The sequence below is a fragment of the Mauremys reevesii genome, linkage group 15, assembly GCF_016161935.1.
Source record: "Mauremys reevesii isolate NIE-2019 linkage group 15, ASM1616193v1, whole genome shotgun sequence".
Classification (NCBI taxonomy): Eukaryota; Metazoa; Chordata; order Testudines; family Geoemydidae; genus Mauremys; species Mauremys reevesii.
In genome coordinates this window covers 14444642-14460315 of record NC_052637.1, presented here as the reverse complement: position 1 = coordinate 14460315, position 15674 = coordinate 14444642, and the positions used below count along the sequence as shown (strand labels likewise).

The 15674-nt window shown below is 55.1% G+C and overlaps 1 protein-coding gene across 1 annotated transcript in view; it reads left to right on the top strand.

The window, feature by feature from the left end:
- Nucleotides 1-15674, top strand: part of LOC120383038 (butyrophilin subfamily 1 member A1-like) — a 44313-nt gene that overhangs the window by 21884 nt on the left and 6755 nt on the right. Inside the window, exons 6-8 of the mRNA XM_039500676.1 lie at nucleotides 5806-5826; nucleotides 7417-7422; nucleotides 7519-7545. Of these exons, the coding sequence (XP_039356610.1) occupies nucleotides 5806-5826; nucleotides 7417-7422; nucleotides 7519-7545 (54 nt within the window). The remainder of the gene's footprint in view (nucleotides 1-5805; nucleotides 5827-7416; nucleotides 7423-7518; nucleotides 7546-15674) is intronic.

Here is a 15674-nt window from a genome sequence, read left to right as displayed (position 1 = left end):
GCCATTCCTGCTCTGAGACATCCCCCTTTCCTCCTTACTGGGTTCAGAGCCCAGGTTCCAGCCTGAGTGGGAACATTTGTACTGCATGAGCCTCACAAGCCTGGCTCTGAGACCAACTGCCACGGGGCTTTTTTTTGGTGCGTGTGTGTAGACAAACCCACAGAGACTTGTCCAGTATTTAACAGGATCCCTCACTTGGGAACCCGCCGTGTTCTGGCCCTTCCATGCCCATGTAATGTGGGAGGGGGCAGGATTTCACCTTCAGTGACCACACGCACCCACAACCTCAGCTCCAGCCTGCAGCGACTCCCCAGAATAACCGCACAGGTCTGGTCAATGCAGAGCAGTGTGTGTGTGGGGGGGGGTGTCTATATTAAATTTAACTGATTTTTTTAAAGGCATGCTAGGGTTTTTATTTTTTTATTTTCTCCTCATAAAGTTACTAAGGGGCAGAATTAAGGTTGCTTAGGTGCCTTAGCTGCATTTCTACTCCATGACATGTTTGGATTTCTTTTTAATTTAACCTTAGTTCTGTATTTCCTGAGTTTATAATGCTTGGTTTGAGGATAATTACAAGATCCCGGTAATGTGCTTTACCCTTAAATTACAAGTACGTCCTCTCCACCTTAACCCCCACTAATCATAGACTTATAGGACTGGAAGGGACCTCAACAGACCAGTTAGGCCAGTCTCCTGCACTCCTGGCAGGAACTAGTATCATCTAGACCATCTCTGGCAGGTGTTCGTCTAACCTGCTCTCATGATGGAGATTCCACAACCTCCCTCAGCTTTTATCTCAGAATCTCATTATGGTTGTGATCTACAAAGAACCTTAGGCACCTAAACTCCAGCCTCAATCCCCATTTTAGGAACCATGATCCACAACCCCCTACTTGGCTGACACCTACCCCTGTAGGCACCTAAATTCACTCAGGACATAAATCTCCGTGTAAGTTCTCACACTGTCTAAGTTTCTGCCTCGGGGTATGAAGAGTGCACTGCTGCCTTATTCTAGACATTTGGGCACCTATCTCCCACTTGTGCCCCCGGCAACACATAAATTGTGGGGAGGAGCATCTAGCTCACCCATGGGGCCTGAGCCAGTAGATGTGTTCGGAGGCCACCCAACAGCAACAGCACACAGAACTGAGGTGAGAGACAGGGAGGTGCGTGAACCACTCCTCCACCCCCTGCCCCCTTCCTGAGCCCCTGCCTGAGTTCTGAGTGCCCCATCGAGGCTGCTGGCCCCCCAAGTGCCTCCAGCCCCCGTGCCTAGCAGCCACTGCCAGAGGGATGTGCCAGTCACTTTTGGGAGCCACCTGAGGAAAGCACTGCCCACCTACCCCCCCTGAACCCCAACCCCTTGCCCCAGCCCAGAGCCAGCACCCCACACCCAAACTCTCTCCCAGAGCCTGCACTCCAACCCCTGCCCCAGCCCAGAGCCAGCACCCGCATCCAAACTCCCTCCCAGAGCCTGAACCCCCTTCTGCACCCCAATCCCCTGCCCCAGCCGAGCCAGCACCCAAACTCCCTCCCAGAGCCTGTACCCTGCACCCCCTCCTGCACCCCAACCCCCTGCCCCAGCCCAGAGCCAGCACCCCGCATCCAAACTCCCTCCCAGAGCCTGAACCCCCTTCTGCACCCCAATCCCCTGCCCCAGCCGAGCCAGCACCCAAACTCCCTCCCAGAGCCTGTACCCTGCACCCCCTCCTGCACCCCAACCCGCTGCCCCAGCCCAGAGCCAGCACCCCGCACCCAAAATCCCTCCCAAAGCCTGTGCCCCAACCCCCTGCCCCAGCTCAGAGCCAGCACCCCGCACCCAAACTCCCTCCCAGAGCCTGCACCCCAAACCCCTGCCCCAGCCCAGAGCCTAAACCCCATCCCACACCCAAACTCCCTCCCAGAGCCTGCACCCCACATCTCTTCCCAGACCTCAATCCCTGCCCCTGCCCCTGCCTGGTGAAAGTGAGTGAGGGGGAGAGCGAGTGTCAGCGGGAGGGGGATGGCATGACCAGGGGGCAGGGCCTCAGAGAAGGGGCGGGGCAGGGGGCATGCCAAGTGTCTTTGGGTTTGTGCCATTAGACAATTGGAAACGTTACCAGATGGGCATATAGAAGCCCTGGCCATGCTGGAAAAGCACGGCCAGCAGCGCAGCTGGAAGCATGGCCCAAATGTCAGGTGGAGTGTGTCTTCATGGGCTCAGGTTGTCTGTGCGTGGGGGCCCCATGACTGTTCGGAATTGCTGTCAGCGGCCTGACCACTCCTATCTCCATTAAATCCTCGCCTTTCACAGCTCCCTCCTCTCCCAGTTCTCCTCCTGCCTCCCATCACTCTGTGTCTGTTCTGTTGGGTGGGTCTCTTCCTGTCTCCCGCTTTCACAGCACATCCCCAAAGCTCAGTGCTTGTCCATAGTGGTTCTTACGGACACTCACGGCATCAGATACCACCTCTATGCCAGTGACTCTCAAATTCCTGCTCTGCTAAAGACTGTTCCCAGGCCTCCCATCCCACATCTCAGCCTGTCTGACATCTCCTCCCCGTCGATGTCCAGAGGGCAACTTAAGGTCAAAGCTCTTTCGGCCCCCCTCACAGCCCACCCCACTTCCTAGTTTCTTCATCTCTTTGGATAACACCATGAGCCTGGGGGCTGTGACAGCTCTACCTGCCTCCCATCCCACACACTGGGCTGCCCCAAGCTAGGTACCAGGATATCTGCCCCTTCTCTGGGCCATGGATGGTGGTCCTTAGGTGGGTGTGAGGCCTGAGCTGGCTGCAGAGTGGAGCGGGAGGCCTGGGGTCTGGCTCGAGGTGGCTTCTTATAGGAGGGGCTGGGAGGTATTTCCCCTGCCCTGGCTGGGAGAACCGCTCCACGATGTAGGCCGAAGTTGGGGCAGGGGGAAGGTAGCAGAAAAAATCTGTCCTGTATTATTTAAATATAGTGTTGGGCATCCTAACAACATCTCCAGTCACTCAGACCAGAAATCTGGGCATCGTCTCTGACTCAGCCTCTCGCTGGGCTGCACGTCCTGACCTCACCCCAGTCTCCCTGCTCCTGCGTATATCACACGTCATAGATGCAGCCTGTTGTGTCTGTCCCTCTCATTCACCTCATTCATCTCACATCTCCACTGCTGTGATCTCCTCCTGCCCAGCCTTGACGCCAGCCGCTTTGTCCCCTCAGCTGCACCCAAAGCCCGGCTGCTGGGCTCAGCCCTCAGGCTCGTCTCTCCTGCCACTTCCACCACTTAGTTCCACTGAGGCCCCTCCAGCACCGCTCCAGCACAAGCTCCTTGGCTTTGCCTTTAGGCCCCTCAACTCAACATTTAGACCCACCCTGTCTGAGCGATTGGCGCCGCCTTCCCTCTTCCAGTGATGGCCGGTTCCAGGGGTTCACACACGCAGGGCCAGTGCAAGGATATTTTGTGCCCTAGGCAAAACTTCCACCTTGTACCCCCCTTGCACATTGGTTAATTGAGGGCAAATCCCAACGAGCCTTTATAGACCCCGGGGCCAGCCTGCCCAGGGGCTGCTTCCCAGACCAGGTTCCCTCCGCCCCGCCCCCTGAACTCCCCCCCATGTACTCTCCCCAATCCACCCCACCCCGGCATCCCCCGCTCCAAATCCACTCACTGACTGTGCTGGGCTTGGGCCACTGCAGCAGCTCAGCAGGGAGGAGCCGCCTTCCAGAGGCACCAGAGAGCAGAGCGTCCTGCTTGCAGCAGCGGCGAGCCCCAGCCATGGAGGAGCCAGCATGGTGCAGGGGGGGCAGCATCCCTGCAAAGGCGGCAGCACTGCTAGTGGGGAGTAACCGTGCCCCCAACCCTTTCTTCCCAGGGGGCTCCTGCAGTCTGCAGCGGATGCATGCGGGTGCCGGCCCCCATGCGCCTCCTGGCTGCCCCCTTGCCTAGAGCTACCATATTTCAACAATCAAAAAAGAGGACGGGGAGAGCCCTGCCCTAGCCCCCATCCACTCCCTCCCACTTCCCACCCCCTGACTGCCCCCCTCAGAACTCCCAACTCCCCCACCCCCTACCTAAGCCTCTCTGTTCCTTGTCCCCTGACTGCCCCTCCCTCCTGAACCCCACCCACCCTAACTGCCCCCCTAGGCCCCTACTCCCTACCTGTCCCGTGACTGCCCCAACCCTTATCCACACCCCCACCCCCCGAAAGACCCCCAAGACTCCCATGCCCCATCCAACCCCTCCCCTCTCCCTGACAGGACCCCCAGAACTCCCAATCCATCCAACCCTCCCCCTGCTCCCTGACTGTCCCCTGGGACTCCCCTTACCATGCCCATGCCGGTCAGACACTGGCTCCACGTGGAGGCAAAACACACTGCCGTGCGCACAGCCCCTCCCCTGCAGAGTGCTGAGGTAGGGGAGGGAGGGAGCTCTGGGAGGGGCAGCGGCGGCGGCTCACACACCCGGGAGCAGCAGAGCCCAAGCGTGGCAAGCGGGGAGCTGGGGGGCACATGGGGCTGCCACCCGTATGCATCTGCTGCAGCCTGCAGGAGCCTCCCGGGGTGGGCAGGGCGCCGGGCCACAGCCTGGGCAGGAGCGGGTCAGCATGGCTGCTCCCCGCTAGAAGTGCTGCTGCCATTGCAGGGCTACTGCCCCCTGCACCGCGCCGGCTCTTCCATGGCTGGGGCTCACCGCCCCCGCAAGCCTCCGCTCTGGCTCTCCGGTGCCTCCGCTTTTTGGTGCCCCCAACCTCTTGGCGCTCTAGGCGACTGCCTAGTTCGCCTAGTGGTTGCACCAGCCCTGCGCACACGGGGCCAGCACCCTCGGCGCCACTTCCAGGGGGAGCTGTACTGCCACTGGGCTTTTTATTTTGTTTTTCTCCTAGCAGCCAGCCTGGGCACTGGGTAGGGTGACCAGATAGTAAGTGTGAAAAATCTAGACACATTTAGTGTGTGCGGAGGGGAGGGGGCGAGAGCGGGGGATAGTTGTATATATAAGACAAAGCCCCTAATATTGGGATGGTCCTGATAATATTGGGGTGTCTGGTCACCCACAGCCTGGGTCACCCGCCTGTCTGCCTCTTCCTGAAACACCTCAGTGTTTTCTCCCCCTTCCCAATCCATGTACAGAAAAACACCTCATCGGTATTTGTAAAGCTGCCCCCTTCTCTCTTCAATCCCTCCTCCAAACCCAGCTGTGCTGTGGCCCCTGGAATCTCTCCTGGCTGGGCATGTGGTGGGCCTGGCCCTGAATGTGTGTGTACAGGACCTAGCTCAAAGAAGCCCGGCCCTGAGTGTGTGTGTGTGTTCAGGACCTAGCGCGATTGGCCCTGGCCCTGAGTGTGTATGTACAGGTCCTAGCACCGTGAGGCCTGGCACTGAGTGCGACCTGTAGATGCTACTTGAATGCAAATAACAATGTGCAGTGGGGCAGGAGACTGGAGTTATGGCCCAGGGTGGGGCTTAAAGGTGTGTGTGTGTGCGCGCGCGCATGCGTGCATTCGCATGCAGAGGACGGGGAACGAGGTGGGGGGGGTTGCAGGGACCAGTGTGGCACGGCCGGAGACGAGTAATGGCATGGAGCCAGGAAGCCCTGCTCTCTGGGCCAGGTTAACCTGTCCAGTATCTGAGGTGTATAACACAGTAGATATAACAGATGGGGCAGGACAGCTTCAGTCCATTCACCCATAAGCAGCCGGCTCCTGTACTGTGCTCTGCTTAGTGCCTTATGGACAAATCTTCCAAAACACTCGTATCACCAGTGAGGGAAACGTCGCTTTTAGCTTGACTGTTGCCCATTAAGTTTTGAGACTCAACATTAACTCCCGATGTCTTTGACTTTCCAGCGGAATACGAGGCAGCGAAAGGTGAGGGCATTTATACTAGTTTTGATTACGCTTTAAATTGGAAAAGGAACACTCAGAGCTGTGTGTGCAAAGATGTGTTAGTGTAAAACATTAATGTGTTACTGAGACGGGTAACGTACATGACAAGGGGAAATCCAGATGTTACCCAGACATAATGGATGGGAAATTTTTGGAATTGAAATATGAATATTAACAGTTTTATTATTCACAACATTAACCCTTGGAAATACCTTTAAAAAGCAAACAAACAAACATCACTTACTGACACTGGAGAGACCCTGTAACAAGAACAATGATTCTTTTATACCAATGGGACCCAGCCTGGTGAGCTCCCCGTGGATGTTATCCTGCACCCCTAGGTCTCCTTGGAGCAGGATTGGGCCCTGTTGGCTTCCACACACAGCAGCTGTAGGATCAGCCACATGGGTCTGATCCCACTGAAGCCAGCAGGAGTTGCAAGCACTCAGAAACCTTGGGGTCACCCAGCATCACCCAAAGGATGGAGTCACTTATGAAGGAAGAGTTCTTTGAGCTGCAGGCCCAGGTTCTCTGCTGGGCCAGGTCTTGCTCGAGGCGGGGGGTGGGGGCAGGGCGGGAGCTGGTTCTGGCTCCTGGTTCTCAGGCTGCCCCAGGGGCTGCTCTGATTCACTCCAGCTGGCCGTGGTCCCTGAAAATTGGTGATGTTCCCTGCCCTGCCCCAGCACACACACCCCAGCCCCTCCCAGTCCTGACACTCCCCCTACACAGGAACCAGATATGCTGCTTTATCCCATCTGGGCTCTCCCTATGGCAGGGGAATTCTCTGATGTCCAGGGCCTGGTTCCAGCCAGTTTGCACCATCCCTGCACACAGTGACTGGAGCAGAGGAAAGAACTGGGCCCCTTATCACTAATGGCCCCATTCTGCCCCCCGGACTCACATGAGTGATCCCCACAGGTGCAGCCCCATTGATCCCTGCAGGTCCATGACCTGCTTGGGGTGGGGGCAGTGAGGGAGCTGGTTCTGGCTCCTGGTTCTCAGGCTGCCCCAGGGGCTGTTCTAATTCGCTCCAGCTGGCTGTGGGCCCTGAGAATTGGTGATGTGCCCTGCTCTGCCCTGCTCCAGCACACACACACCCAGCCCCTCTGAGCCCTGACACTCCCCCTACACCAGGATGGCAGGGGAGGGGGGCAGTTGACACAGGAGCCAGCTATGCTGCTTTACCTCAGCTGGGCTCTCCCTTCAGCAGGGGAATTCTCTGATGTCCAGGGCCTGGTTTCAGTCAGTCGGCACCATCCCAGCACAGTGACTGGAGCAGGGGAAAGAACTGGGCCCTTTATCTGTCCCGCCCCCCCCCACATGAGTGATCCCCACAGGTGTGGCCCCATTGATTTCTGGGGGGAGGGTTTGCAGGATCAGATGCAATAAAGGAGAAATAACTAGTGATTAGGATCCCAATCCTGCTGTCCTTACTCAGGCAAAATTCCCACTGAGGCCAATGTAATGTGGGTTTAGAACAGGGCACTTTTGTTACTGAGAATCTCTCCTGCTGATTCGTTTATGTTCTTTTTTCCCTTTTCTCTCCTCTCGTTCCCATGGACCCTCTGGCAGAACTGGGTAAGCTGCTTCTGGTTGTGGGGTTTGTTTTTAACAGTTTGAGACTTGCTGAGTCTGCATTTTGTTTGTGTAAATTCTCATTTCTGATTATTTCAGGACTCACCAGAGCCCAAGGATATGCAGGTAACTAACTCTGATAGTGCCACACTCTCAAACCTATTCCTCTGGGATACTCGGTCGCTGCTCAGTCCTCTTACAGCTCTCACAATATCTAAGGGGTTGGGCAAAATGTGATTGTGTGAAACTTTGAAGAGCTTGGTTATTCACAGCCCCCCAGGGTACCTGCTGGGGGCAGGGGGGAGCTGCTACAAACAGATAATTGTTTAACTGCTCTCTGCTGATATTTTAAGCCTCTAGTTAATACATTGTTTATTTCAATACTGGCCATTGTTTAGCAGAAACCTCCAGCCGATGATCTGGATGCAGTGGCAGAGAGTGGGTGGAGGGCAGAGGGGCAGCTGGTGGCTCTAGAAGGGTTGCCGGGGTGAGGAACAAGGAATTTAAACCTCCTCTCCCCACACTTAGGGCTTCTCAGCATGGGGAATTCATGGGGAAGAGCCCAGAGTAGCTAATGTGGAATATTCTGCACTTGTATCTTCCAATGGAGATTAACCCAAAGCAGACAAGGGCACTCTAAGCATGGAATCAGAGTGTAGGCACAGGCAGCTAGTGCTGATTAGCTGTTCTGCACTAGCTACTCAGGGCTTTCCCCTATGTAGAAAAATTCTTAAAGTTACTTCCAAGCAGAGGTGAAAGTGAACCGGGGTACCCCGGTGCAGTGCACCGGTAAGAGATTGGCCGGCTGAGGGCGGCGCTCTGGATGCTGCCGGCAGTGTAACACTGGGCGGTGATGGGCATGGGCGGCCCATCCCTCCCCTTCTACCCTCCTCCCCCAAACCACCGCCCCCTGTGACTCCTGGCCCCAGCAACCAGACGACCAGGGGCAGAGGGGTGAGGCCTCAGCCCAAGCCAGCACCCACAATCCTAAGTGGCACTGCCCCAACCCCCTGCCCTGAGCCCCCTCCCCAAGGGGCAGTTGCCATAGGACAGTGCCTGTAAGAAATGTAAGTTACTTTCACACCTGCTTCCAAGGGAAAGAGGAGAAGCCTCCCACCAGCCCCCCTCCCAGGGACCTCAGGCCCTGACTCCCCCCTGCTGTGGCAAAGCTGGGCCTAGATCTGCTGGTTCCTAGATCAGCATTTTATCCACAAGAGCATCCATTCACTACCCCGATAACAGACAGGACACTGGACTGGCCAGGGAGGGGCAGTGACAGGGGAGGGCTTGGGGAGCAGAGCCTCGTGAGGCCAGGGGACTGTCATGGAGCTTGGGTCTCATGTCCCACCATAGGACATGGACCTTGCATATATGCACTGTGCTAGTGCCCAGTGCCTGGGTGTGTGAATTAAAGCAGCACAGGAGTGTGGGGGGCAGTCGGAGCTGGGAAGCGGGTGAGAGCAGGGTGTTCTGAGGCAGGAAGGAGGAGGAGGTGGTTGGATGATGCTCAGCAGCAGGGAGTTTGTTCAGGGTGTAGCGGGAGCTGGTGGGAGAAGGGAACAAGGGGAGAAGGAGGGTGAGTGGGGCTGGTAGTGGGGGAGCAGCAGGAGGTGTTGGATGAGGGGTGGGCAGGGCAGAGCCTGGGGGGTGGGGACAAGGAGTGGAGCCAGTGAAGGGGACAGCAGTGGGTGTGAGGGGGCCTGTAGCCCAATCTAGAGATTCCATATTGATTATACCAATTACTTATGAATTTGTAGTTGTCACTTTGAGGGGTTTTGTCCCAAGATCAGGCCCAGTATTATTTAAATCATGACATAGTCGGGAACCCCACTGTGCACAGCTGCACACTCACACTCTAGGAACTCTTAGATTTACAAATAGTTTATTAACACATTTAGCAAAGTCACACACACCCCAGCTCGGGAAGGAAGACAACCATTCTGCAGCATCTCTATCGGCACATTCATATATTTAGATTTTTTTTTGCAAAAGAACCTAAAACGTGAGCCATTGATGTTTATGTGGTGGGCCAGAGTGAGGAGGAGGAGGAGTTGGTGGCAGTGATCAGGACAGACTGGCAGCGCAAGGCTAGAGTCAGGAAGGCCAAATGCTCCTTCTGGGTTATTTCAGATCCCTGCCATTGCCAGCCCTGCTTCCCTCCTCACCCTTGCTGCATCCAGCCCAGCACAGTCTATGGGCACAGGGCCCTGGGCATAGCTGGGCTCTCTGGGACATTTCACACCCCTGGCCCCTGAGCCTGTGGAGATCCTGAGCCCGTCTCCTCGATGCCTCATTCTAGGGAATCTCCAGCCCCTGGGGAGCCTCCTGCCACACTTCCCCCTGCCGGGCAGGGTCCTGGTCCCTGAGAGACTCAATGGCTGTTCCCAGATGGCCAGAGCCATTGGTGCTGGTACTGCGCTTACTGCCAGAGCTCCCAGCCCCTGACCCAGCCTGGCCTGTTGTCCCAACACTGACCCCTCCCCTGCAGGTGGGGACGCTGCTGCTCTCAATGGCTGAGCTGATGCTGCCTCTGCTGCTGCGCTCGCAGGCTCAGCCTGTGCCAATGCCAATGCGGCATTGCTGGGGCTGCTCCTTCCCTCAGCACCTGGGTTAATAATAATAGATATACCAATCTCCTAGAACTGGAAGGGACCTCAAAAGGTCATTGAGTCCAGCCCCCTGCCTTCACTAGCAGGACCAATTTTTTGCCCCAGATCCCTAAGTGGTCTCCTCAAGGATTGAACTCACAACCCTAGGTTTAGCAGGACAATGCTCAAACCACTGAGCTATCCCTCCCCCCTGGGTCTGGGTCAAAGGGCAAGTGAGTGGGCACGGACCTGCTCAGAGACACACGCCCTGTGCTGCACCCAGAGGGCAGAAACCAGCCAGGGCCGGGTATCATAGAATATCAGGGTTGGAAGGGATCTCAGGAGGTCATCTAGTCCAACCCCCTGCTCAAAGCAGGGCCAATCCCCAACTAAATCATCCCAGCCAGGGCTTTGTCAAGCCTGACCTTAAAAACCTTTAAGGAAGGAGATTCCACCACCTCCCTAGGTAACCCATTCCAGTGCTTCACCACCCTCCTAGTGAAAAAGGTTTTCCTAATGTCCAACCTAAACCTCCCCCTCTGCAACTTGAGACCATTACTCCTTGTTCTGTCATATGGTACCACTGAGAACAGTCTAGATCCATCCTCTTTGGAACCTCCTTTCAGGTAGTTGAAAGCAGCTATCAAATCCCCCCTCATTCTTCTCTTCTGCAGACTAAACAATCCCAGTCCCTTCAGCATCTCCTCATAAATCATGTGCTCCAGCCCCCTAATCATTTTTATTGCCCTCCGCTGTACTCTTTCCAATTTTTCCACAATCTTCTTGTAGTGTGGGGCCCAAAACTGGACACAGTACTCCAGATGAGGCCTCACCAATGTCGAATAGAGGGCAATGATCACGTCCCTCGATCTGTTGGCAATGCTCCTACTTATACAGCCCAAAATGCCATTTGCCTTCTTGGCAACAAGGGCACACTGTTGACTCATATCCAGCTTCTTGTCCACTGTAACTCCTGTGTCCTTTTCTGCAGAACTGCTTCCTAGCCATTCAGTCCCTAGTCTGTAACAGTGAATGGGATTCTTCCATCCTAAGTGCAGGACTCTGCACTTGTCCTTGTTGAACCTCATCAGGTTTCTTTTGGCCCAGTCCTCCAATTTGTCTAGGTGTGTATCCTATCCCTTCCCTCCAGCGTATCTACCACTCCTCCAAGTTTAGTGTCATCTGCAAACTTGCTGAGAGTGCAGTCCACGCCATCCTCCAGATCATTAATGAAGATATTGAACAAAACCGGCCCCAGAACCGACCCTTGGGTCACTCTGCTTGAAACTGGCTGCCAACTAGACATGGAGCTGCTGATCACTACCCATTGAGCCCAACAATCTAGCCAGCTTTCTATCCTCCTTACGGTCCATTCATCCAGCCCATACTTCTTTAACTTGCTGGCAAGAATACTGTGGGAGACCATATCAAAAGCTTTGCTAAAGTCAAAGAATAACACATCCACTGCTTTCCCTTCATCCACAGACCCAGTTATCTCCTCATAGAAGGCAATTAGGTTAGTCAGGCATGACTTGCCCTTGGTGAATCCATGCTGACTGTTCCTGATCACTTTCCTCTCCTCTAAGTGCTTCAGAATTGATTCCTTGAGGACCTGCTCCATGATTTTTCCAGGGACTGAGGTGAGGCTGACTGGCCTGCTGTTCCCAGATCCTCCTTCTTCCCTTTTTTAAAGATGGGCACTACATTAGCCTTTTTCCAGTCATCCAGGACCTCCCCTGATCACCATGAGTTTTCAAAGATAATGGCCAATGGCTCTGCAATCACATCCGCCAACTCCTTTAGCACCCTCGGATGCAGCGTATCCGGCCCCATGGACTTGTGCTCGTCCAGTTTTTCTAAATAGTCCCGAACCACTTCTTTCTCCACAGAGGGCTGGTCACCTTCTCCCCACACTGTGCTGCCCAGTGCAGCAGTCTGGGAGCTGACCTTGTTTGTGAAGACAGAGACAAAAAAAATTGAGTACATTAGCTTTTTCCACATCCTCTGTCACTGGGTTGCCTCCCTCATTCTGTAAGGGACCCACACTTTCCTTGACTTTCTTCTTGTTGCTAACATACCTGAAGAAACCTCTCTTGTTACTCTTAAAGTGCCACCACACTTGGATTAACCCTTTCCTTCCACCCACCCCACCAGCCCTGGCCAGTCAGTGCCACTCGACTGCCTTCACTCTGACCCCAGGGACCCAGGTCTAGCAGCTCAGGGGGGTCACTGGGTGAATGTGTGGGGCAGAGTAACCAGGGCTCCCTGCACCCCAGAGTCCCCGTGTGCAATGGAGAAGGCCTCGTGCTGCCATACAGACCTTAGGGTCTAGACAGTGAGTGTTATTGATATAGAGCCCATGCGTGAGTCAAGTGCTGCAGAGACAGAACAAGGGGCTGCCGCCCCATAACGGCTCCTAGTCTGAGTGCAGACAAGGCCCCTCAAGGGGAGCCACAAACGCTGAGATGGTGCAATCCCAGCGCAACCTTGGGCCTGTCTGGCTGGGTCAGATGGAGTATTGTAGTGACCCTGCTGGCTCCGTGCTGGGCCCTGGGTCACCCTCAGTTCAATATCCAGCCATCCATGGGCTCAGTACGCACAGGGCAGGGGCTGCCAGAGGGCAGGGGCAGCAGGCTCAGAAACACTGCAGGCTGCAGGGAAGAGGGAACAGCCTAGGAGCTGGGATGGGGAGGCCAGGAGTCAGGTGGGAGGCACCACCCTGTGCCGAGTTGCTCCAGGCTCTCACTCAGGGACGCAGGCTCCATTGGGCCCAAGCAGACAGACTGGAGAGAGTGAGGCTCCGTCTGTCTGGGGAACGGGCAGCAGTTCTGTTAAATGGGGGCCAGCTGTGCAGACTCATTATGGGGTGGCACCCTCACTTACCACCCTCAGCTGGCTCTGGGTGGCCCTGCAACTGCCCTGCCTCAGTTTACTCTCTCCAGCCCTCCTTAAACTGCTCCCCACAGTCCAAAAGGGCTGAGACAAAAGTCCCCTGCTGGGGTCCACTCTGAGTCCTGGTAATCCCAAAATAAAATCTTTTCCTTTACTCTGCTCCAGCCTCTGGCTCTAATTCAAGGTCCTCACTCTCCTCGAGTCAGGCGCCCCCAACCCTCGATCCTGGAGCCAGGTTCGGTTCAGACTTTACCTTTGTTCCCTGCAGCCCTCACCTGCAGGGCTCTGTCCTCATACAGCTGCTGTTTCTATCAATGTCATCTCTGGCAGCTCCTCCCCCTTAGAAGAGCTCCTCTCTCTAGACACACCCCTTCCTGGCTCCTTGCTCTGTGAGCTCTCCTAGGATCTCCTCTCTTCAGCAGTTTCCCATTTCTGGGATCCCTCCAGCTGAGCCCTGGTAACCCTTTATCAGGCTCATTAGCTGTTTAGCTGCCAACCAGCCACTTAGGGATTTAATTACTTCCAGGTGGGGCTGGGTTGCCTGGGTCTCCCTTACAGGAGCCTATCATAGGTAGGCTGGGCCGTGACTCCCCTTAAAGGGCCGGCCCCCATGACCTCCCTTCGCCCAGTCTACCTAAAGGCAGGCTTGACCATGGCTAACACTTGGTTATGTTGTGCAGCCAGGGGGGACTTCCTGCCCTTCTGCCACAAGGAAACCTACAAGGCCCTTGGCCATATTTTTATTCTCATCTGAATTGTGAAAAAAAATGAAGAGACCAGGAGTTGTGTTCCCCATAGTCCTGTGTAGCTCATGTGACCGGCAAAATCCCCCATAGTTTTCAGCATGGCCTAGTTCAGAGCAACTTGTACTCTGTGAGCCAGGCCCTCTGGCCATAGCAGAAGTAGGCAATAGCACCGGGCTTCCACCATTGCCGTCATGCTGCTGTAACAGATACGGGCTGGCTACAGAGCTTCCCCCGCAGCCAGATACACACCAGACGTGCTCATCACAAGGCCCTTTAATGCTCTGCCAGGTATGACTGAGGTTAGCGTAAATAAGGTCAGTTACACACAGCCCCTCCTAGCTACAAGGTCCCTCCAACAGCTGCCTCCCAGGACACACTCACACAAATGCCCTTTGGAGTTAAGTTTGTCTTTCATTCAGAGAGCTCCTGATTAGTATCTCTAATTACTACTGAGCACAGCTTTTTTCCCTGCAGCCTTCAGTAAATGAGCTCTGGGAGCACATTTCAGATCCTCTTCTGTCCACATGGCTGGTGTAATGTTAGCAGCTGGGGAAGTGCCTTTCTGTTGCTCCCCTTTTCCTGTAGGATGGACTTCGGTTTAGCCCAGCTCTGGTTTGGCTTGTGTTGCTCTTTCGGGTCTCTGCAGGGAGAGGTCCCCTGTCTCTTCCCTTTCTATTTCAACTTTCTCTTGGACATGTGTTTTATGGTGACTTTTCCCTCCAGCTGGTGGAATTCCCACCTCAGACAGTCCATCTTCCACGCAATGGACCTGTACCTCTGCACCCACCACAGCGCTGTCCTTGTCTCCAGCTGGCTGGTGTAGCTCGCTGCCCAGCTGCTCTGTTTTCTGGAGAAGCCGCACCTGCTCTCTGACAAAATTTCATCTCTTTCCACAAGGCCTCTGGGCTCTCCTGCTTTGTATGTGTGTCAGAGCTGAACTTCGTTCCACACTCAATCTTAAGCTGGTTCTGGAGATTAGTCAGCTCCTTCTGCAACAACAAACATTGCTGTTTCCCAGTCACCTTCCATTGCTGAGACGGGCTCCTGCCAGTGCTCCTGCTCCCGCTGGATGGCTTGGGCTGAGATCCAGTCCCTTTTCAGTGCATCTCCTCTAGGCCTGGAAGGTGCTCGGCTGTGCAAGGCCTTCGGCCCTGCTCCCCTCAGCTGCAGCAACCTTTTCTTCTAGCTCTTCCCAGACCGTTAGTGGGTGGGTTTGCTGGGTCACTGTAGAGGACACGGCCACTAGTGCAGCTTCCTTTGTAGCCAGCACCTCTGTATCTGTGCTTGTTGACATCCAGCCCTTGAGTGTGTGATCCACTCGTTCCACTAAAAAGCCTCCCAGGACACCCGCAGCATCACTGCACTCCCCTGTGTAAATGCAGCCTCCTGGTGATTTATTGCTGGGCTCTCTTATCGCACACACCAGAGCCCTCAGCCTGCACCTCTGCCCCCTCCTGAGCCCTCAGCTTCTGTCTGTCTAGTTCTTTAACTTATTCCAGGAGCTGTTCCTTCTCCTCTATTAGCAAATGTCTATATTTGATCTAAGAGGTGAGATTCCCAGCTCATGTAGACATACCTGAATTAGCACCTAAAAATAGCCATGTGGCCAGGGTAGCACAGGTGGCAGCTTCAACTACTGCCTGAGTAGAAACCCTCCCAGTCCCCTTGGTACGTACTCAGGCAGCTGGCCCGAGCTGCCCTTCCTAGCCAGGCTACATTGATTCTATTAGCATGCGAGCTTCACTGTGCTAGCCTGAGCAGAGTTAGTGCAGGTACGTTTACATGAGCTGGGAATCTCACCTCCCAGCTCAGTTGCAGACACCCTCTGTTTCCAGGTGGGGGAGGGGGCAGGTTTCTTCCTTCTAAGTGGTGTGGCAGGCTCCTGTGTCCCAGCAAACCCTGCTCTAGTTTCCCAGCCACACCCCTCACATCCTGCAGCCCTTTCTGGGCCCCTCCTTCGCAAGGCCTAGGGCCTGTTCAAGCCCTTACGGTTTTGGTTCCTGGGTAACTTTCCTCTGCATGGCTCATT